The 24030-nt window shown below is 42.1% G+C and overlaps 1 protein-coding gene and 1 long non-coding RNA gene across 2 annotated transcripts in view; one reads left to right on the forward strand and one right to left on the reverse strand.

Annotated features, from left to right (window-relative positions):
• LOC125900259 (neuroligin-4, X-linked-like) lies at positions 1 to 21563 on the reverse strand. The gene is made up of 9 exons (XM_049595160.1): positions 21189 to 21563; positions 18807 to 19808; positions 17830 to 17982; positions 13097 to 13282; positions 12049 to 12499; positions 10060 to 10273; positions 9251 to 9375; positions 3593 to 4202; positions 1 to 1058 (listed from the first exon to the last, which is right to left on the reverse strand). The coding sequence occupies exons 2-9, from the start codon at positions 19282 to 19284 to the stop codon at positions 651 to 653; spliced, it is 2625 nt and encodes an 874-aa protein (XP_049451117.1). The 5' UTR covers positions 19285 to 19808; positions 21189 to 21563; the 3' UTR covers positions 1 to 650.
• LOC125900261 (uncharacterized) overlaps positions 21375 to 24030 on the forward strand; it is an 8800-nt gene continuing 6144 nt past the window's right edge. Inside the window, exons 1-2 of the long non-coding RNA XR_007450839.1 lie at positions 21375 to 21448; positions 21660 to 23607. This is a non-coding gene — a long non-coding RNA (uncharacterized LOC125900261). The remainder of the gene's footprint in view (positions 21449 to 21659; positions 23608 to 24030) is intronic.

Below are 24030 nucleotides of genomic sequence, written 5' to 3' on the forward strand. Positions count from 1 at the left end.
TTTGTTTTTTTTTCCTCCTCAGCTTAGTTTGATCCTTGGCAGATAGGGCCTTTGATCTTTTAATGGAAAAAATGCTACATTCACATTTCACAGGTTGTTCAAGTTGACTTCAGCAGTCTGTGTGTGTGTGGTACTTCTTAGCTCAGTTCTGTGTCTGCATCTGCTCTGCTCAGTCTCAGCACTGCTTCGCTGTGCAGCACAGGTACAGTAGGAGATGTAAACTGATCCATAACTGACCCTTTTGCCACAGCGCTCCTCCTCTTCCTCCTCAGGTGTAGAAAAAGCAGAAGATTTAATATCCAAAGCAGGTTTTTGAGACATTTGATGGATGTCTTGGCACGTCTCGTTCAAGGTTAAGAGCGAATGATGCATAGAACTGCATCTCCCGGGATCCAGTTTGTCTTCAGTTCCCCGACATGCAACACACAGCTGTCTGTCTTTTCATCCTGTTACTGAAAATGTCTCTCTGTCACTCCGTCTGTAACAATCCTGCAGGGTAATTAGTAGAGGTATTTAAGTCTCTTGTTTTATGTGTGTGTGTGTGTGTGTGTGTATGTGTGTGTGTGTGTGTGTGTTTGTGTGTATGTTAGTATGCGTGTGTGTGTGTGTGTTGTAATTATGTCCCTGTGTGTGCAAGTATCTTGCTGCGGTTATACACGCGTGGTGGAGTGTGTGTGCGTGGAGATGTGTGTGTGTGGCAAGTGTGTATTACTATATGGGCTATGGTGTGTGTATCCCTGGTGCGGATGCCCCATCCTCATCCCCACCACTGATCCAGGCGTCATGGGGGTCATCGGCGTCGCAGGGGTGACAGGGTGTGACCCAGGAGTCACAGGCAGTGATCCTGGGGTCAGAGACGTCATGAGGGGGACGTCGTCAGGCGAGCGGCGCAAGGTGAGGGTGTAATCGGGTGGGCAGGTCAGGCGCACCGTGTCCAGCGTGCTGTAGATGTCCTGGGTGTCCAAGCCGTCCAGGGCGTCCAGTGTATCCAGAGTGTGATGGTGGTGAGTGTTGTTTCTCTCGTCTGCTGATGCAGCATCACACTCCAGCTGCTTCACCTGAAAGGGTGGATGGTGGATGAGTAAATGAGAAGATAAGAAGACGATAAGGAGGTGAAGCAGTGGGGACACAAAGAAATTGAATAATCAAATCTATGGCTGTCACTAAGGAGCTTAATTGTCAATTCATCCACAATTATTTTCTACAATTATTTTATATTTTCTAAAATCAATTTATCTTAATAGTAAAAATGCCCATCACAGTTTTCTAAAGCCCGAAGTGACATACTCAAATTGCTTTTTTTTTTTCAACCAACATTCAAAACTAGAGCTGCACAACATATCATTTTTTAATCATCATCCCGATGTCAACTTGTTCGGTGAATATATCGCAAAAACTACACTTTGAAATGTTATCATTCTTTTTTTATTGGTGCCTTTTGTGTTCAGTTCAGTGTTCAATTTGTTCAAGAAGAAAATAATTATAATAATTTTCTTTAATTTCTTTTAATTCAACAAGTGATTGATTTTATTGAGCAGTATACTGAAAGCAGCAAAAAAAACTGAGTATGCTTATGTAATATATATAATATCTGTTTATTTATAGCAAATAATATTGTTATCATTATGTTTATTTTTGCTTGTTAAATGACTTCACCAATCAGCTTTTAAAAATAGTTGCTGATTAATTTTTAATTAATGAACTAATCATCTAAACTCTAATCAGATCCCATGTTATTGTGGCTAATCTATATGGCAGAAATCAATGTCACAATTTTATTAAGACTTTTAATATCAATATATATCGTTTCATGGCAATAATAATATTATTATGTATGTATGTAAGTAAGTAAAGCTTTAAAACACACAATCACACACACAATTACAATAAGGGGTGGGAGAAAAAATTGATGCAGCATATCATGATATTTTTGTGTGGCAGTATTGTATCATCACACAGTGCCAAGTATTGATTTTTTAATTATATAAATTACTAATATTACAAATACAAATTAAGGCCGTCTGCTTGAATAATAAAATCAATTGCCTTTTCAGTTCACTGGATATGTTTTGCTGCTGCAAAAAATGGCTGAAAGGAAAATGAATGGAAAGAAAACTTTATCCTATTAGATAAAATAGATGTCTACAAGGTGGGGACATACAGTTGAAAAGAGGAACTAAATAGCAATATATTCTATTGCAATACTCATCATATTGCAGCATATTTAAAATTGCAATTAGATTGTATCGTGACCTAAGTATCGTGATAATATCATATGGTGGATCGTCTGGTGATTCCCACCCCTAATTACAATGTGCTTCACACGCACAAAATATATGTAAACGAATGAATACACAAGCTTAGAATAAATTACAATATATAACACAGCACAATGAGAGACATACCAATCCAAAACATAAGAAGGGGATGGAGATCTATGAACAGGCTTGCCTATGAAGATGAGTTTTAGATTGGGGAAAATTATTCCAGAGAGCTGGGACTAAAATAGTGACCGCACGATCACCTACTTGTATGAAATATGGAAAAATAGTAAAACAACAGTTCAGTGAAATAATCCATGTTCCTCTGTCATGTATTTTAAAATACTTAATGTGTAAAACAACTTGTAGCTCATTTGTAGAATTCACGTGAAATTATCATGTATTCACAATATGAAATCAACTTAAAATCCATATCCAATAATATGGATAATTATTTTTATTTTATGGATTATTATTATTTTAAAAATCTAAAGGGCAAAAATTGGCAACCGCTCTATCTGTATTTTGGTGTCATTGGCTCAGACAGTCAAGCAGACACGCCTCTCTGTATGCCTTCATTTCTTAAAATCAACACCACAATGCACTGAAATTACTGAAATCATCTATAAAGAGTAGAATAATGTATGCTAATGCAAAAAGACTATGCTTGATTGTTCTTGTCACACCAGATCTTCTGGTAGTACCCAAAAAAGCCACACGACATTTGAAAAAAAATAAAACACAATTACAAAAGCAGCTGCAATGTTGACCTACATTACTGTAGTTCAATTGCCAATTAACAATATTTGTCAGCTTTATAAGAGGTCTGACATTTAGCACACTCACTGTGTGAGATTTCAAAGACACTAGCTGAGCTCAAACGAGGCCAAATAGTCAGTGGATGAATTGGAGGCAATTGGAAGCAATTCAGGCAATTGGACACAGCCCACACATGCACTTGCATCACAACAAACTCACAGATACACACACATACACACACACACACACACACACACACACACACACACACACACACACACACACACTCATTCTCACACGGATAATGCCTGCCGATGACAGGCTGTGTTTTGCAGAAGTGCTCTACTGGCAGCTTCTCCACTGGCAAGAAAGGCGTTCACTCAGTCACACATACACAACCTCAGCTAGCTTGATGTTACTTAAATGCACAATAATATGTGTGATTATTGACAATAAACATGATTATTTTAAAAATAACCTAAAATGATATGGCTACAGACACACACAGACACTTAAGTAATAAAACAATGCACATATGAGCACAATAAAAAATACAAAAACACATGACTCACCTGTAATGACATCAGTCCCTCCCCCTGCAGGTGGGCGGCGACATCTGCCGGTGTGATGTCTCGTCTCGGGGGAGGAAGCGGACGTGGCCGACGGTGCTCCAGACGCCTCTTGTCTTTCTTGTACAGCAAAGCCGCGAATGCGAGGATGTTAAGAAACAAAAGTGAAGCTCCCACCGCAATGGTCACTGAGAGTTCAGTTGAATAGTCCTCATTGGGAACACGGACCCCCTCCTCCCCTCCACCTTGGCCCAAAGCAGGCTCCGGGGGCTGTGGAGTACCTCCTTGTTGACCTGGATGGCGTGTGCTGCTAGGCGGCCAACCTTTGGCTAGACGCTTGGTGTAAGAATAAGGAGTGTCATCCTGTGGAGAGGGACTATGGGTGAAGGAGGACACCGACTGGAGGAGCTCGTTGACGTGATGCAAGTGAGGAACCAGCTGGAGCCAGAAGGAGATTTTGGTGGCACGGTAGTGGTCTCTGACTCGGGGCTTCAGGCCAATGTGGAGGTACAGCTGCTCTTTAGGGGTGTACTTAGACCAGGCCACTTCTTCAAAACGGTTTGGTTTAGTGTGGATGAACTTGGTATCTTGAGGAACTGGCTGGTTTGGGTCACTGGGAAGAGTGAAACACAGTGAGTTATTTAATTAATTGTTTGTTTTTTGGTTACAGATAACAAAATGGAGGGATTAATCATTTGTGTAAAGGAAGACATTGATTTTCATCCCCTCTGAACCTGTTGTTGTACAAATAGCTGTAATCATACACAAAAAGATACACAGAAAAAAACAATACAGAAATATGACAGACACAGTTAACTGTCACAGGCGTCAGGCTGGTGCCCTGCAAAAAAGGTGATTCGTGGGTGGTATTTTGTCTCAAATTTATTTCATTTGGTTCTGGGTGAATAAAGAACATGCGGATCAGATCGGGGGTGTTCGATGATAAATAAATCAAATGTGTTACTAACAGGCACGTTAACTGTGGAGATGTACTGCTCACTATTATGAGAATAAGCAAAAAATATTCATTTACATTAGAATTAATTAATTATGTTTCTGTATAATCCTCTTTTTTAAATACATTATCTAAGTGTTACACATATGAAATGTCCCAAATGACACTTTAAACATGCTGCCTAATCAAATTATTTGAAACCTGCATGGTTATTATAGGATTTGTGGTTTCAGGTCAGGCCGTGGATCTTGTGTTGGCAAGGTGGGTCGCGGAACTAATTGGTCATAAGTGCGGGTGGTGGGGCAAGTGCAGTATTGCAAGTCACAGTTTTGGTAGGAGTGGGTCTTTAAAACTAAAAAAGGACTCTGAGTCAAGTATCTGTCAGCAGCTCTGAGCATCTTTACAAATAAAAACACCATGTAAAAATCAAAATCAACTCACCAAAATAGCAGTGTAACACAAGGCCACTGGAAACCATTTTGACAAATTGGCAACAATTCTAGACCTTTGGTTGTTATCAGTTGCAAACACTTTTTAACATATATAAAAAAAAAAAAGGGACAGCCACCAGCAAAACATGCACTCCAGCATAAATTCATTTTGAATATATGTTGCATTAGTGATATCTAAATATTGTTACAGTAAGAACTGACACTGAACAATGCTGCTCATGCCTTGGTGCATTTACTTATGTGCGCACAGGCATCTGTTTTAGATACAATGGCGAAGCAAATTAAGCTGTGAAAAGTTTAACTAACCCGTCAACATCACAAACGAATTTGCACATTGATTTAACTGACAAAGAACCAGGTGAACCTGAATGAAAAACAAGAATGAAATTTGCAACGTCTTAGGTGGCAAACTATTCCCGCACCTTTGCAAAGCACGTACAACATACAGCTCGCTAAGTGACACATCTAGTTCAGTAGCTCAAGGGAGCACATCCTACAGAACAGTCCGTTCTTATTACGAACTCATCAAATATCACTGTTTTGTCAGTGCAGAGGTATGTTATGATGCTGGGCAGCATCCGTTTGAAATGCCATCAGTAACAATAAATATAAGGAGCTGGAAAGTTCCTATAGGGCAGGCAGGAGTAGAGGTGGATGGGTCCAACAAACCCTGGACTTTCACCTGGGAGCCAGCTGTTTGCTTCCTGTGCGAATGCTTTGCCAACCTATGATGTTTTCTTCTAAACCTAACCATGTGTTTTTGTTGCACAAGCAATTAACCTAACTTTGAGGTGTTTTACCAAATATGAGTTTATTCTGAAAAAGATCATATGCCTCTACCGAGCAAAAACTGTACATGTCCTGTGAAAACAGAAGTGTATTTTGATGCAATGCATGTAACAAGCATAAACTGACATGGCGTCCTGGAGCTTCAACACCAGATGCAGGAGGACACCCAGCACAACATTAAAGTCCACTGACAAAATGGTGATATATAATGAGTTGGGATGAGAATGCATTTCACAGAACCACGGGGCTGGACGAGCACTGGAGCTCGATGCAACACGAGCAGGCAGCTCAATGACATAATGAGGTTAAGGCTGCAGGAGCTGGCACACCTATTGATGGCCTGGTAAACATTCGCATGATCAATGCTATCAACCAGGAGTTCCCTATAAAACTTATAAAACATCACATCTTATATTCTGAGAAATGAGGGACCCTTAACATCCTTAACTTGTGTAATGGATCCTCAAATAAAGCTTTCATTCTTTTATGTCACATTTTCATTATTAAGCTGATGTATAACTGCTTATTATCTCAATTATTCTAAATATAAGGTGACTGAAAATAGCAATTATATTTTCAGTTTCAGCAATGAAAAGCCCGATTGCTAGCCTGGCATCCATTTTTAAAAGTTAGTATTGAGTCTTGCTAACAGCTAAGAACACTCCATGATCGACAAAGGATTACAGAAACCATGATGCAACAGAGAACAAAGTTTCCGTCTACATATTTATATTCAAGGGTCATATTTTGAAGTATTTCAGTGCAATGGTTCAATGTTCTACCATCCAAAAATACCAATATTTCATGCTTTTCAGTTTTTCAAATGTCAGAGACTCCTAACAGAGCTGTTGAAGAGTTTCTCTCAGCTGGCTACCGTCCTCTGGGGTGTGTGAGTTTCTCTCATGCTGTCCAATAGTTTCGCCAGCGCTGGCACACATCTTTCTAAATCAATATCAAAGTAACACAAGACAAACCAGTGGCAAAAAATATTTGCACAAAGCAGAACAACTTTTATTTCCCTGTAAACATCGCCCAAAGGTGATTCAGTCGCAGATCATTGATTTTTGTCCACTTTATATGCCTCTTACAAAACATTTCAGTTAATGTGCAGTTCAAACTCCTGCAGTCGGAACTGTGTGTGGATATTTGCCTCTCTAAAATCTGTCAGATATATTTATTAAAGATGAATGTGTGTGTTGAACGGTGAAAATATCCTGAAAAATCACCTCTCTGACACATATGGACAGGCATTTATTTGTCGGTTTACCTTCTTATTTGTGTCAGCAGTGAAAATGGCGTAAATGAAAGAGCAGCACATCTTCACAGACTTGCCAGTTACACGCTATGTGCTCACTTGTCAATCAACACCTTATGAACAGCACAAAGAGGCACGTAGCGCACAGACCTACCGGCGCACACACGCTCACACAGGCTGAGGATTTATACGCCCACACAGAGGCTTACAAAATATACATCAGGGAGCATCATATCCTCCCCGTTAAATTGAGCTGTCGCAGAGTTCCATCACCGTCTGAAGCACTCTCAGTCGGGTGAAATCTTTTCTTCAGAGAAACTTCCCCATTGATAATTGAAGTGCACGCTGAAATCTCAACATCCCTCCTTGGTGATTTTGCTCCACAGCTTGCCGTAGTGGTAATGACAACACAAACTATGGGCTGGAAGCTGCTAACTTGATGCAATCTGATTGCCTTAATGCACTCGTGTTGAAGACAGTTTTTCTAATGCCTGAGTCAAAACATGTAAGCGCACAGTCCTAATTCTGCATGCTGTGAGATAGCAAGGCTCCGTGGTGATTTAGATCAAGGTCTAGACTGTAGATGTCTCTGTAAATCTGAAGAGGTCTCAGTGGAGGGAGCCTCGATTGGATTAATTACTAGTAATTACTCACTTCGAGCACTGCAGAATGAGGGTCCATCCTCAACAATTACTTTTATCTTGTATATCATGTCACGGTGGAGAGATAAAAGGTGCTCTTATCAGCGTGGACGTCGGGTTTTTAAAGTTTTAATGTGGATTCTTTATACAACTGTAGTAGTCTTTGCTACTGGCAGATCATTTCACTTTCAATTTAATAAATTGGATCTCTACAAGCTTCTTTAGCCACTGGCAGATAATTTTAATTTTGATTCAATGTATTGAATAAGCTCCCTGTCTCATTGCACCAGTTTTGACCATAAATGACTGAATAAGGATGCAGAAAGAGCGAAGAGGAGACACAGGAGGAGAGGAGAGGACGGGAGAGAAGATTAATCAAACTGTGGCCAATCTTTCATTCTTCTTTTAGGACATTACCTTGGCTTTCCTCAAGGACTTTTTCAATAGCAGGGGTTCTTTAACTTTCTCAGCCAAAGAAGAAAAGCCTTGTCAAGATACTGACATGACAGAGAACCTGTGTGCACCCCCTGCCAAAATTAGTCTGCAGTGCTGCTTTCATGATTGTATCTAAAGTACTGTCTCCTCGTCAGACGTCAGAGACCTTCTGAAGGAAAAGCCATTATAATAACATATCCTTTGCCTGTGAGCTCATTATTTTTGTTGCTCTAAAACTCCGGTGTTTTTCATCTAATGCATCATTAAATCTTAGCTTCACTCAGTTTAAACTCCCATTCCAAATGAAACCTAACATTCTGAAAAACATTTTTTTTCCTATGCTATTAAAATGTTACTTATCTTGATGGAAAAACTTGACAGAGAAATGGATTTAGGCTGATCTGTCTCCTGCACACAATTCCTACAAATTGCTGCCAATGCATTTCCCCCTGCAATTTCAACATAATTTGTCGGAAGTACATTTGCTAAATGCTAATCAAAACCTGTTAACTTCTCCCTGTTGTTCTGTGCCTTCGATTGTCCTTGCCCTCTCTGTGAACCCTGTATTCCATGCCCCATGTTCATATTAACTATCAATCAGTCCAACAAGTTAAACATAAAGAAACCTTATGAGAGAGGCACTATGCCGTTTGTCTTAAAGACACCACAGACTTAAGTCTTGGCTGCCTTTTTTCAAGCTTGGAGGAGATTTGTTCCTGTAAAATCAAGAGTGAGCTGTCCACAGTTACAGCAACAACACTCAGCGCTGCCAAAACCTCGTCCCTGCAGAGCATCAAAGATAAAAGGACGATCTCTTACTGACAGCTGTGCATTTTCTTTCACATTTTAAATGTGATTAAATGGCCTGGCTTTCATTCGTTACTGTGAGACATTTTCTCCATGTGGGTGGGGATTAGATATTGATAGCAGAAATTAGAAATGGATTTCTGTGTCTAAGAAAGCAGAAATAAAGAGGACTGAATCATGGTGATGCTGCGCTTTGTTTTGTCTTGTTTTCTTGATTTGCTTTATATAGTATAGTCAGGCAAAAGGAATAAAAAAAAACAACCTCACAGTGGGATTTTTTCCAATTGAAATCAACGTCTCACATCAGTGTACATTTTAACAGCTCACCCAGTCTTGGCAAAGTTGGTCCAGTAAGTCATGACAACAGCGCTCAGCATCACGTCGTTTTTGGAGAAGTTACAGTTGAACAGATCAGTGGGCCCCACCATGGGCACGCCGAACACGTAGGGCACCTACACACACAAACACATTTTAGGATAGCTTTCATTTATTACATTCACTAACCCTAACCATAAGTGTATCATGACAAAGCAAAGACAAATGCAACTTAATGTGTAACAGTAGCAGTGGACCTAAATTCAGTAAATCCATCCTCAGTTTGACAAATATTCTGGACTGATATCCATCCCCACAAACACCAACTACAAATGCATGCCTACACACATTCAGCATGGTGGACACAAGACAAGGAAGCGTACACCTACACAAAAAACCTTGTTACTAAGAACAGCAGAAATGATTCCTGTGATAAACTTTAATCATCACAGTGTTTAATATACAGCAGCTTTACAATCAGACCTTCACATCCCCTGAACATTTCAGATATTTCATGCTGTAGAGGATTGCTTGATTCCACTTATTTAAGCACTTTAAACAAATCAATATGAAGCAGCACTTCACTGGTAATCTAAATCAAGAGCTCCTGATTCATTGCATGAATATTTCTAAAATCTCTGAGACATCAGTCACCTTAATTTTTGCCTCGGTCTGAAGTACCCACACCAAAAATTCCTATTTTTACTCCTCTCCTTGACATCTAATATCACGTTTCACACCACTACTACAAACACAACTATTAAAACTGCCACTAACGTTATCTCTCTCCATTTTAGCACAATACTGTGACATCAGCTCACCTCGTCACCATGGGCGGAGTCAGCCCAGGGTGGCGTGGCATCACTCTGGCAGTGGTGGTAAAAGGAGTAGAAGTAGGTGGGGGATCCATACTGAGCGTGGAGGTCAGCTGTGGCGATTGCCGGCGCCACCCATTGGTGGTCTGTGAATAGCGCTACCAGAGTCTTCCGCCGTGTTTCTGCATTGTCACGGTCCGCCCAGTCCGTGTACATAAACCTTTAGTGTATACATTTTAAATTAGCTTTCTGTCAATCTATTGACAAATCTTTGAATGTTATTAAATCATGCAAAAACATCATAAAGGTACAACACATTATGCTGTGCATGCATATTAACAAACACACCTCATAGTCAAAAGTCTGCATGTGCATATTCCATTTAAGACAACACTTTGACATTTTGGGAAATGCACTTAGTGGCTTTAACAGATTGCTGTCAGTTGGATGAGAACATTGACATGGTAAATGGTAAATGGATTTGCATTTGTATAGTACCTTTCAAGTCTTCCAACCACTCAAAGTACTTTTACACAATATGTCACATTCACCCATTTATACCCTCATTCATGAACTGGTGGTTGAGGCTACCATACAAGGTGCCACCTGCCACTCATTTAAACATTTACATGCACTCACACACCGATGGTACAGCTACTGGGAGCAACTAGGGTTCAGCATCTTGCCCAAAGATACTTGACATAAGGATCCAGGAATCAAACCGCCAATCTCTGATACCACGCTCATGTCTGTTCACTAAATTTAAAGCAACCATCTGAAGAAGGTTAGTTTAACTTGGCATAAAGACAGGAAACCAGGGGAAACAACAACCCTGGCTTTGTCCAAAGTTTAAAAAAAAATCCCTTACCAACACCATTAAAACTCACTAGTTATTGTCTGTCTTTTATGATTAATCTATACCCAAACAGAAACGTAGAAACAAGTTGTTTTGCAGGAAGTAAAGCGACTATTTATGGTGAGTCTCTGCTGGTTGCCAGACAACCTCATGGTGATGACAGTATCTGAGAATGTCACTACCGCTGGCCAAGAAAAAGTCCAGCACCCCATAAAACTTCAGACTGACCATTTCACCCTGTGGTTTTTGTACCGATAAAAAAAAAAGAAAAAGATATAACATGTTCATTAGTGAGATTTAAAGTCCTGACACACCAAGTCGACGGTCAGCCGACTGTTAATGTCGCACCATCAGTGAGCGTCTGTCACACTAGTTTTTGTGATGTGTACCGCACTAGTGGCTCTCGTCAGCCCCCGTCTGCTTTTTTTGGCCAGTTCAGCATGTTGTATCAGTATCAGAGACAGTGGAGGCTGTTGATTTGAGGAATCCCTCTGATTGGCAGTTCAGCTCAGTGCATGAGAAGAGAAACAGAAGTGAGGAAAGTAAACAAACGGCTAAAGTCAAGAGGATGTAACATCGAAGCCAACTTGTTATACCAGAGTTTTGGGGGGGGGGTTTAGCTATTAAGCTCTTTAGCAGAAATGGTTCCTACCTGTTGGTGTTATTGTTGGCTAGCAGCCGGTAAATATCCTTAGTTCTTTGAACAGCGGGTTGTGAGCTAATTGGCTAACTTGCATCTAACTTGCATCTTGGATTCGTCCTGTTGGTCTTCCAATTTTCTTTTTTGAATAACTAATGCGCCACCTGCTGGTATGAAGAGTCATTTCCTCTCATGAAGAAGCAGAATGCATGTGCCTGTTGTGTGTTGGCTGCAGTCTTGCAGTGTGTTCATCTGCAACATAGGCCTTCGTCGCAACTAGTTCTTTCATGTTGGTTTAGTGTGTCTGGGCTTTGGAGCTGCTTAGGTAGCTTTTGTTATCTTTGGACAGAGTCAAGCTGGCTGTTTCCAATCTTTAGGCTAAGTTATGCTAATCATCCTCTGACTGTTGCATCACATTTAACAAACAAAGAGATGTGTGTATTTCCCAAAATGTCAAACTATTTCTTAAATATATTCAGACATTTACAGACTCACTCACCTGATGCTCTCTCTCAGCGTGTCTCGACCTTCTGGGTATCCATATAAACTATCCACAAAGTCTGACACTGCAAAGTCAAAGTCCTCAGCCGTGACACCGTCCTCAGAGTCCACAATGCCCTCCACAAACTTCACGCCCTCACCCTGATTAACCCCCAGCATCACGTCGTAGTTCAGAAACTCTCCTTGCTCCATCAGAATCTGGGGGTCATCAGGTATAACATCACCATCAATCACCGGGGCAAAAGCCGTGTGATATTTGGCTGGCGTTATGTTCTGCTCCACAAGCTCGCGGTAACTCCGGCCCTGGAGGCAAGCGACCAGTTGGGTGCTGTCGTCGATGCCGCAGCCCACCCTCTCACCAAGCTGCCGGGCATACTTGCTGGGCTGGTAGTTGACAGCCCAACTGGCTAAAGCGCTGCCGCTCTGGATGATGGCTCTGTGAAACAGGTCTGAGATACACATGAAAACATGCACATGAATACAAATATGCGCGTGCAAAGCATTTGCATACATATGTACACACATATTTATGCATGCACTCACACATCCATGCACGAATGCATCCATATGATTGCATACTTGGAGGGTTTCACAATACATTTGCCTGCATAAACAGATGCAGAAATAGCGTTCCTACAGCAAGAAAACACTCAACTCTCAGACATGCATTATTCAGAAGGATGACAGGTCGTGGTTAGAACAGCAGGTTCAAGTGGGGAAGGGTTAACGATTTAAAATAATACAGCTCTTAGCTATATGACTCACAGGCGGGCAGGATTATTCAAAGAATTCAAAGGCTTATTCAGGCATTTATACCAGTAAATGAAAGTTCAATTGGTCCACTGGAGACCAAGAAAGCTTTCATAACCATGAGTGTCACAGCTTTCACAGCACCCACCTACCTAAGAACCATCAACTGTCTATGTACCTATACTCTGTGTATTTCAAAGTGTAACAAAACTCTCCACATCTGTCCTTAAATGCAATTTTTAAACTGAATAAAACACATAAGGTAAGCAGAGTTTGTGTCCATGATTCTTCCTTACCCTCCGAGTAGTGAGACAAGGTGAGCAGGCTGACGCACGAGGCCCCAGCCCCGGATCCAAACACTGTGACCCTGCTTGGGTCTCCTCCGAAGGCTCCGATGTTCTCCTTCACCCAGCGCAGGGCCTGGATCTGATCCAGCAAGCCGTAGTTCCCTTTTGCCGCCTGGTCACCTGTACTAAGAAATCCTACAGGCAAACAGAGAGGGAGATGTTGTTACTACAAACAGGTAGAACATATAGCACTTTAGTTTAAAGACTTACATGAAATCAAAGCTAAAAATGCTCCACAGAGAAGTGAGCAAGTGTATAAATAATGAGTCGATCAAAAGAGATTTTTCCTGCTGACTTTTTGGAGAGTCATCTTACAATGTGCAAACACACGGGAGCACACAGGAAGGTGATTCCTACATCATGGCATCCCCACTGTTAGGATCAATTATGCATGAGTCTTGTTTATCATACCTTTAAAGAGAAAATTAATGACAAATGATGTGCCTCCCCTGCAAACCCTTGCAAATTGGATTAAATCAACAAGGTACATCCATATTCATGTAAGTAAAAATCCACTTACACACACACACACACACACACACACACACACAGGGACATAAACCTACACACACATGCAGCTACAAACGCAGCTATCCCTTATTCCCTTTACTGCTGACGGTGTTAAACAAAAAAGGATCCTAATGGCTCACTCCACTACAGTATATCTCATTACTGCAGAAGCTAATTTCTCTGAACCTCAAGCTGGCCATGAACACATTCTGTAAGAGTATAATAAGCAAGAAAGGCGACGCTTTTAAAATATTACATTTCATCACTTAGGAGTAATTTGTTAGAAATTTCTCTCAGGCACAATGGACATTATGAGGAAATTATATTAATGTTACCATAAGAACAGTTTCAGAACGCTTTCATATGAACTACATGTGCTTTCACATGTTTCAATGTATTTGGTTCTCTACATGTTCGTAGAAACATGCCCCATTTCTGGCAGATTATAATAAAATTAGCAAGAAAATGTGCATAAATTTACACTGCTTTGCATATATGGGCTCACCTCACGCATCCAACTTACGATGACAACGATGAGGACGAAGAGGAGGAAGACACTGCAACTCATGAAGATGGATGATGATGGTGATTATGGTGGTGATGGTGGTGATGATCGTGCTGGAGGTGGTGTAAACACAGAGGATGGAGATAAAGACAAAAAGAAGCACGTGGGACTGGCTTTGTTCAGCTCGATATGGTGATTACTGCTGTAGCGACTACTTTTGTTCCCAAGGTCAGAATTAAATAGTTATTTCATTCACCAAGCAGATGCAGATTTATGCCATCATATAAAATCAATATCTCATGAAAGCCTTGAAAGCTTTTAAAATACAGAAAAGATGGCATGGGTCTCATAAACTCAAATCAATATTTTTTTTTTTTTGGTGAATGCTTTAACCTTTTAACATGTATTCAGCTCTACTCACTTCATTTTCAAAACTACTCTGTGTTTTTTAAAGGAACGCCCCCACGAAGTGGCCTTACTTCTGAAAGAGAAATATCTTTTATGAAGTATTACATAATTTGTGTGCTCACATGATCTATAAAATGTGCTAGAACTGCATAAAAAGGTAGAAAACTAAATCAGTGCACTAAATAATTTACAGAGAAAGTGCAGCCAGATGCCCAAAGAATCCCCACATTACTGTTGCTCTCTTACAGTAAGTACATGTTAATTGAAAAATCTATATAAAAATTATCAAAAGCCTTGTTTTTGTTTCACAAAATGTCCGTCACTCTCTGTAGCATAGGTCCACAGAATCGAATAAATTAAAGAGATACCGGTACTGGCATGCATACCGCATGCACATGTGTTATTAACCTGCTGGCACTAATTAATTTCCTCATATGAATTATTAAATAGTGGGTAACTCCTAATGAACGTGAGGGCATGGTTTAACCCAGCCACTGGTATAATATGCAGCTTAATTTGACTTAATCAATATGAAGGCATGCTGCGCTCACACGAACCACTCTATACTCGGTGTCAAACAGTAAATGATGCCTTCAAAGGCTCTCTTTAACCCTCCTGTGGCCCTGCTCAGGCTTTGCAATTTTTTATAATTGCAGCCGTAAAAAGCCTAAATGCTAGGATTCCAAGACATTCTATTTATTCAGCCTGTGTGCTTTGCATTGCTGTCTAAAATTAGAAAAAACACAGGGAATCAGATTTTCCCTGTTCAGAGAGCAATGAGTCAGAGAGTCATGGAGGTAAAAAAAAGGATCAGATTTGAGTCAATGCTAGTAGTGGAAAAAAATTGGCTTCAGGGGGTTTATTTCCACTAGGGACACCCACACTGAACATGTTTTCACTCAAAAAAAAAGTGAAAAGGCAGTCTGGGTGAAAACAACTCACTAATGGTTTTCACATTTCATAGCTCACTGAAGGAATAAACAATCCAGATGGTGAATACAATGTAAATGTAAAGACACTACCAAATTCAAAGTGAGGAACAGCGCTGTGCAAATTCTTAGTTAAAAGGAACAGCAACAGTAATCATTTATACCTCTTTACTAATAAATACATCACCCAACAAAAAGCTGACAACCCATAACAAATGAGAACTAACTGAGTTACATAACAACACTGACTGTGGTCATGCATTACTTACTCATACAGGAACATTAATCACTACCCAACTAGAGTTTGAGAAGTAATGACTGACCACTATCACAGACTAAACTTGCATTTCTTCATCTCATACCACCTCCTCTTCATCTAACAGCGTTGTGTCTAGATGGTAACGCCACAATCACGAAAACTCCCATGAGATTTCAAGAGATCATTTTAACATTCTAACCCAAACGATTATCTTTCCCTCACCCTAACCAAGTGCTGTTTGTGCCTAAAGCTGACCAGACTTTAACCACAGTAATGTCACATCATTTACGACAAAGACAAGAATATTTTGAAATGGCTCACAAGGCTTTCACAATTCTGGGACTACCGTCTCGCCACAACCTTTTAACAGGGAATCCATCTGTTCTTGTGCAATTTTTTTAAAGGTTCTGTATATATGAAATTCAGAACGTCTAGATGTCGCACTAGAGCATCTCAAACCAAAACTAAAGGGCGCAGTAGCCACACTGAACCTCTTCTATATGTTCTCAGCAAAGTGTTATAAAACGCAGAGAAAGCAGCCCCAAAAACACACAACAAGATGATGGTATAAAATGTCCCTTTTGTGAACGACGTCAAGTTACGAGGTAAGACCGCTAGGCAAGCAAGAGGATGCATATCTTGGCTATTATTTCATTGCGGGAATATTGATTTTTAACGTAACGTATTCAGCTTGGTAAGGAACTATTTCTTTGATCTGTGAGGACCTAAATCCATATAACAAGGTGATTTGCTAGCTCGCTATCCTGCTAATGCTAGCTACCTAAAACATCCAATAAAATATGCTCGAAGTCACCTTCAGCTGCATGCTTGTCGCTTCAACAATGCTTTGTGAGAGGTCACTCTTTAAGTCTCTTTGTAAGCGTGGGGAGGGACAGTTTAAAGGAAGGGACTCGCGTGCTCTAACCCTGCATTCCTGTGGTATCGGAATAATCGGAAAAATTAGTCTCGACTGGAATGTTTTATATGTTTATAATAAACTCTTGATGTATTCACATATTGTATGTTATCGCATGTAATTTGCAATAAGGTATTAGATAGCAACCATTAGTTGCTGTCGACGTAGAGTGACGTAGATTAGTTATAATTTTATTTATTAGCATTACTCGGGCAGTAATATTTTAGTATTTTCCGTACTAGTGCAACGACAAGTCCAGAAAAATCTCTTTGTAATATAAAGCTTTAAACTGTTATCAACATGTTGTGCAAACACTCTGACCAATAAAATACAACAAATCTTCTTCGTGGCATCTGTGTCGTTTCCTTACTTAAAGCTCTTGAACACACCAAAGTTGGAAGAACGACTTCCCAACTCAGAACAATCCAAGGAGCATATGAATGCAGCATAACATGCACATGCAGAAGCTCAGATTGCAACACACACACAGAGGAAGCATGACTTCATTCTCTGCTCAGGACGACATTACTCCACTTATATCCTCACATAACAAATAGGTGTTTGTTGCTATATCAAAGTTCAAAAACTAAAGAACCTTTAAATGAAAAAACAGCAAAATTCCCACCGTATATGTATGCAACAGAGATGTGTGCATTGCATTTTCAATTATTATCCATTCATCGCCCTTTAGCCTAGCCCCAAATGTAAAGTAAATTACTATACTGTAGGTTTATGAAACCGCAGTGATATTATCAGAATACCCAGAGCACCTTGGCAGTAATTGCATTGCTATTGTTCGTGCTCAGAGGGTGCAGCGTGGTGGTGAAGCACAACTGCAGTCATTTTACAGTAAAATGTGGATTGTTCACTATAGATTGCATCCTAGTTGCATGTGCTTGAAAGGCATCCAAGGCGTGCATATATTAGTATATTCATTGGTTGTCAAAGTAGAGGTAGGCCTGTCTCCATTGCAGCATAACTCGATAGGGTGAAAAACTATTGGAATATAGAATCCGAAGGTATGCTTCAACAATGACGCTAACAGGCTCAGGGAAGCGAGAGATGAAATGCAGCTACACCCATACTAAAAGCATATACAGTTGTATTACCATACAGTGGGCAAATTACACAGATATATAAGATATATGGTTTTACCCAGTACTCCTAGGCGATAGTTGAGGGTTATGACAATGACGTTGCCGTAGCTTGCCAGTACGCTGCCATCCATCATATTGCCAGTGCCTTCTGTGTACGAGCCCCCGTGGACGTAGACCATCACTGGCCGCTGACCCCCCTCCTCATGAATGTCTTGGAGAGAGAGAGAAAAACAGATAATAGATAGATAGATAGATAGATAGATAGATAGATAGATAGATAGATAGATAGATACTTGCAGCAACATATGGCCTAACAATGTGCTCAAGATGACATCATTGATGCCAGTGCTGCACAGATCCACCCACCTTCCTTCTGCCTCCATTCTGTCTGTTGTTAATGTCCATATTGACCGACTGTCTACCTGTCCATTTGTATGTATCTCAGCCTTTAATCACTCGGTGGGTTTATACATACAAAAACAGGAACAGTCTGCGGCTCCTTTGCTTCCCTATGCTTCATATCTCCCTTCCTTCATTTCTCAGTGGGTGGAAATAAATTGAGGCTGTGGGAGTGTTCATGCTTGCCATTGTGTGTGTGCGCATGTGTGTGTAGGTGTTTGTGTGCATGTGAGGTCACATGCATGTGTATGAACCAATATGTATGCATGAGTGAGTCTGTGTCCTTCCCACTTTCCTCCACAAGTAAAGGCGTAAACCCCTTGGCGACTGACGCAGGTGTCTGCATATTAAGTGTTGGTTCAACCAGAGGCGTGCACGAGGGGGGTGGAGAGGACTAGTTGGGACTCCACGTAACTTTATTTATTTATCAAGGGTATGTCTGTGCCCTGACAGGATTGTTCCACATTTAAATTATATGTCACAGCCGAGGCACCTTCAAATTAACCACCCGAAGGTTAGCCAGTTCCACTCTGTTTTGACCTTACGCATGAATGACCTATAACACATCATCCTGTTCTCACCCCACATGCATATATATTCACCTTTGTCCCCTGAGAGGGTCTGGTGCACACTAACCTTCCTCGGTGGGCACGTAGATATTGAGGTAGAGACAATCCTCACTTTGGTGAGTAAGGTACGTCGCCGCTATATCCAGGTTAGCCGTGAGCCAGGACGGCATCATGTCTCCCAGCATGCTCCTCTCATCCAGCGACTGTGGACACACTGGAGCAAACTGCGTCACATTTCGTATTCCCGGCCAGGGCAGAGGAGGCTCAGGCGGCTGGAAGCGCCGGTCCCCCGTTGGAGGCCTGGCGTACGGTACTCCCAGGTACTGGATGACTGGTCCCAGGAGGTCAGAGGGCAGCGGGGTCAGGATACCCCGGATGCGGCCCTGCACCGTGGAGATGACAGGCACAGTCTGCTGTGCTGATAAGGAGGCCGGGTAGAGAGAAAGGGAGAGGCAGAGGGAAAGAAGGAGGGATAGAAACCCGAACGGGGAGGAGAAGGTTGGGAGAGGGGACAGGGGAGTTCTCCTGGTCCTCAGCTCGGACATGATGGTGCGTTTAGGGGTACCTGGGAGATGAGGGATGGGAAGGGAGGAGGAAGGGTTGGGGAGGGCGAGGGTTGCGGCTGTGCTGACCCTTCAGAGGTATCCAACACTCACACACAGCTGCTGCTCAGCTTGGCCCATAGCACATACAACACACAGTCCTGACTCTTGCAAACAACCTTTTGCTTTTGTGTGTGTGTGTGTGTGTGTGTGTGTGTGTGTGTGTGTGTCTGTCTGTCTGTGCGTGTGTTTGGTCCTGTGTGTGAGTCAGTGATTCTGTGCCTCTGAGTGTGTGGTGACTCAGTCAGCGAGTCCCTTGAATACGTGTCTGTATGCGTGTGTATGTGTGGAAGTGTTTAAGCGAGTGTGTACGTCCTGGACTGGCGATTTGAGCATGTGTGCGTGTATGTGTGTCTGTGTGTGTGTGTATGTGTGTGTGTGAGTCTCTCGTTATGTAAACAGTAGCATCACTGTTCCTCTGTCACTCTCTCCTTCCGGTCACCCCCATAACAAGCCCAAACTGCCTCCTGGAAAAGAGACAGAGAGGCAGAGAAATGGAAAGAGGAGAAGAGAGGGATTTAATTAGTCTTCATTAGAATAATCACAGTGTCAAATAGATAAAATGTCACGCACAAACACACACACAAACACACACACACACCGCAGCAAACTTACACATCACATCAGAAAAATAGGCTGTGCTACCTCGCTGCTGTTCACGTTAAAAATAGATATGAGAGCGATAGATAGGGCAAACAAGATGTTGTCCGCTCAGCTTAACTCGGTGTCAGACTGTCAGGGCTGCTGTGTCACACAGGAATGGCGTGTGTGTATATGTGTGTGTGTGTGTGTGTGTGTGTGTGTGTGTGTGTGTATCCGGTATGAGCCGCAGACATATGTCACATCCTCACTACACAATGTTTCACAGATCACAGGACCCGGTTGAGGGGGGGTGAGGTTGGAGGAGGGGATGGAGAGTCACGTCACACGCTTAATTAAACCCTGAATACACCACGGGGCTCCTGACCTGCATGTAGCATAAGGTAGGAAGCCTGTCACACACACACACACACACACACACACACACACACACACACACACTTTGTTCTCTATCTCTCTCCAACAGATGCATGCACACACCTCTTCTTTATGTCTCTCAATAACACACACACTAGCACAGGTTTTTCCTCTCTTGCAAAGATGCACACACACACACTTTCTTGATCTCACATGCTCACACACACTCTCACACACACATACACACACAGCTGCTCCCCAGCCGACACTGCTATCTCTCACTGAGGGCCTTAGGGCAGAATATTAACACATACACACACAGACGCACTGAGAGAGCAACATCAATTTCCGTGTAATCACACACACACACACACACACACACACACACACGCACAATAAGCAGCAAAGATATTAGAGTGTCAAAATGATCAGTACTATCGCTCCTCCCATGTTAGACTGTATTGGTGTCGGCTGTCCAAGGTGCTAGTTAACATTCCAGTGGTGATCACACACACGCTGATGAATAACGCTCCATTTATCAAGGCAAACCCGCCTGCCAGCCTCCCCTTGTATGTTTTCACACAGAGAAAGAACAGAGAAAAGCTGCGCTGCGTTTTTATTCCCATCATAAATAAAGCAGAAAAAAAGAAAATAACAAATACAAGCAAGTGTGTGTGTGTGTGTGTGTGTGTGTGTGTAGGGGGGGAGAAAAACCCCGCTTGCCTGTGAGGTAGAATATCCTGTCTAAATCTCTATCGGCACTGAAGCTGACTACGGCAAAACACACACACACGCGCACACACACTCAAATGCAAAGCCTCAACCTGCATCCTCGCTGCAGTACAAAAAAGAAAAAAAAATCAAATGACAAAATGTGGGATGTAACCTACCCTGCCAGGGTGAGAGGTGCGAAATCCCACGGAGCATGTTCCCGTTCCCGTCCACCGCAATATTCGCCTCGTGTTTTCGCTGCTGCAGCTTATCCGACGTGCCCGGGATGGGATATTGGGAGATATTCCTCTGCTGCTGCTGCTGCTGCTGCTACTGCTGCTGCTGGTGGTGGCGATGGCACGTCTCCTGGGTGGGAATAACCCAAAAAAAAAGAAACAAGAAAAGAACAACAAGCCTCAAGCTTTAAGTCCGCAAAAATGTGCGTATTTCAAAAAGCGACGTTTTTGGATGTAGTAGAAATTGTGTTTCTCAAAGGATCGCAAGGCCCAGGACGTTCAAATGATCAATCTCCCTCTCTTCCTTTCTTTCTCCTCCCTCCCCCATCTCTCTCTCTCTCTCTCTCTCTCTCTCTCTCTCTCTCTCTCACTCTGCCTCGCTCTTCCTCTCCCTGTGTCTCTTTCTCTCCCTAGATGCGATTGGACAGTGTGGCAGGCAGCAGCTACTGATCCAATGATACGCACCTAGCTCCGTGAGGAAGCGCAGACTGGAGAGAATGGAGAAGAGGAGAGGACCGACCTGTGCAGGGAAACACACACACACACACACACACACACACACACACACATTAAAGTGCACACCATTACAGTAGGCACACTGGTGCATAAACACACATGGCTCCACACATTTACACACACACCTGTGGAAAGTCATCACACAAACACACATGCACAAATGAAACACCTGGGAAAGAAAGGATGCATGCTCACACTAACCTGTAGCAAACACATGCCCAGACACATTTGCACACACACACACACACACACACACACACACTTTAACACAAATGGTGCCCGAGTGCACAGTGACCTCTTGAGGACCATAACAGGAGATTCTGTCTCTATTCAGCTCTGCCTGCGAGGAGCCTTCTCCCTTAGGCACTGTGTGTGTGCGTGTGTGTGTGTGTGTGTGTGAGTGTGTGTGTGAGTATGGTAATGCAGTGGGTCTGCAGTCGCTACTAACTGTGTTTGGGAACACTCCTCACGTCAGCACAGCCTGCCGCAGCAGCATTCAGAACTTTCTATTCCTCTCCTCAACAATCTTCCATCCACCCATCCATCTCTTTGTCTGCCTGTCTGACTCTGTGTCTGCTCGTGTGCTTGTTTGCTTATTCCTCTGTGGTGCCCTCTGCTCACGTCTCCTGAGTCCTCCGTACCTCCCCTTTCCCCCCCTTTTTTAAAAGCAGGTTGTCTTTGTATCTTTTTTTAATTCGAAAAGAAAAAAAAAACCAAGCAGGTCAGTTTGTGGAAAGGATTTATTTGTATAGATGGGGTTTGAGAGGTGATTTGAAAGGATGACATTGACTTATAGTCTAAGCTTTTCAAAGCCATAGGGCCTTTCACTCATTCTTTTTAACCGAGACTGCCAAAAAAAGACACTGCGCGAGTATCCGAGGCTGTGCTCAGACTCATATCGGATTAAAAGGTTAGAGTTGTAGCTAGAGGTTGGGCCCGTACAACCCGAAGAAGTTATCAATAAAATCCAAGGAATAACTCTAAAACTGCCACACCATGAATGTAAGGGCGTAAAAATAAGCTACAGCTATTTGCGCTATCTGGAGACGTATCACATCTCCTCAGTCGAGAGGGATAAATAAGGTGTCACAGGACTTGAGACAAACAGCTCAGAAAGCATGCTTGATTCTCTGTCGTGAATTTTGTTGGAAATATTACCCAGCTGAAGTAAACATGATGATTTGGGAGAGCTTGGATAAAATACGATGCCAAAAGTCTATTATCTGGATAAAGGACCGAAACAGAGCGCTCGGTTTGACTTGAAATTGATTCATGGGCAATAACAAGGTGCTAGCAACAAAACAATACTTCAGTTTTGTCAGAGTATAGAATATTTTACGGAGAGTTTATTTTCTTGTTGCAATGTTTACTAATGTGAGCAGCTGACAGGACGTGAACTTGGACTCACGTCGTTTACTAGCAAGCTGTCAGATCTAAACAGAGATCTGAATCTGTTAGGACGGGGAGCCCTCGTACTTGGACGTTAGGACTGGAGGGGATATAGTGTCCCCTGTGTTTGTCATCACTCTTTTCACTGAGGAAAGAATAAAGACAAAAGCATGAGACATCCCTTGTCACTGATGTGCAACTTGCAAAATTAATGTGATTCATTTGCAAAAAGAATATATGTCTACAAATGTAATAAAGTCTATTTAGATTTGATAATAGCCTTTATATCAGGATAATCTATCCATACCTAATTAACCTAATTGCGACAAAGCTTAATGAGGCCCATTCTGTTCACAGAGTCCGTGTAGGCAGGAGGTTGAGATGGATGGATGGATCAACAAAACACCAACCAGGACTGCTGTTTGCTTTCCGTTTCCCACTGACAGTCGACGTTTAGGTAAGCCTGACCACAATTGTTCCCTAACCTCTACCATGTGTTTACTGATGTAACCATGACAACAACTGTCCCCAGATCTTGACAAGGAAGTCTTGTAACCCAAACTATGATGTTTCTCTAAACATAACACTGGGGCAGCTGTGGTTCAGGTGTTAAAGCCAGTCGTCCACTAAATGGAAGAATAGCGGTTTGATCCCCAGCTCCCCCAGTCACCATGCTGCCCCCGGCAAGATACTGACCTGCTGGCTGTGCCACTGGTGTGCAAGTGCATGTGAATGGTTAACTGAGTAGCAGGTGGCACCTTGTATGGGAGTCTCGGCCACCAGTGCGTGAAAGTGTGTGTGAATGGGTGAATGTGACGTGTAGTGTAAAGTGAGGTCGAAGGACTAGAGAAGCGCTATATGAATGCAAGGCCATTACCAA

The sequence above is a fragment of the Epinephelus fuscoguttatus genome, linkage group LG13 (assembly GCF_011397635.1).
Source record: "Epinephelus fuscoguttatus linkage group LG13, E.fuscoguttatus.final_Chr_v1".
Taxonomy (NCBI): domain Eukaryota; kingdom Metazoa; phylum Chordata; class Actinopteri; order Perciformes; family Serranidae; genus Epinephelus; species Epinephelus fuscoguttatus.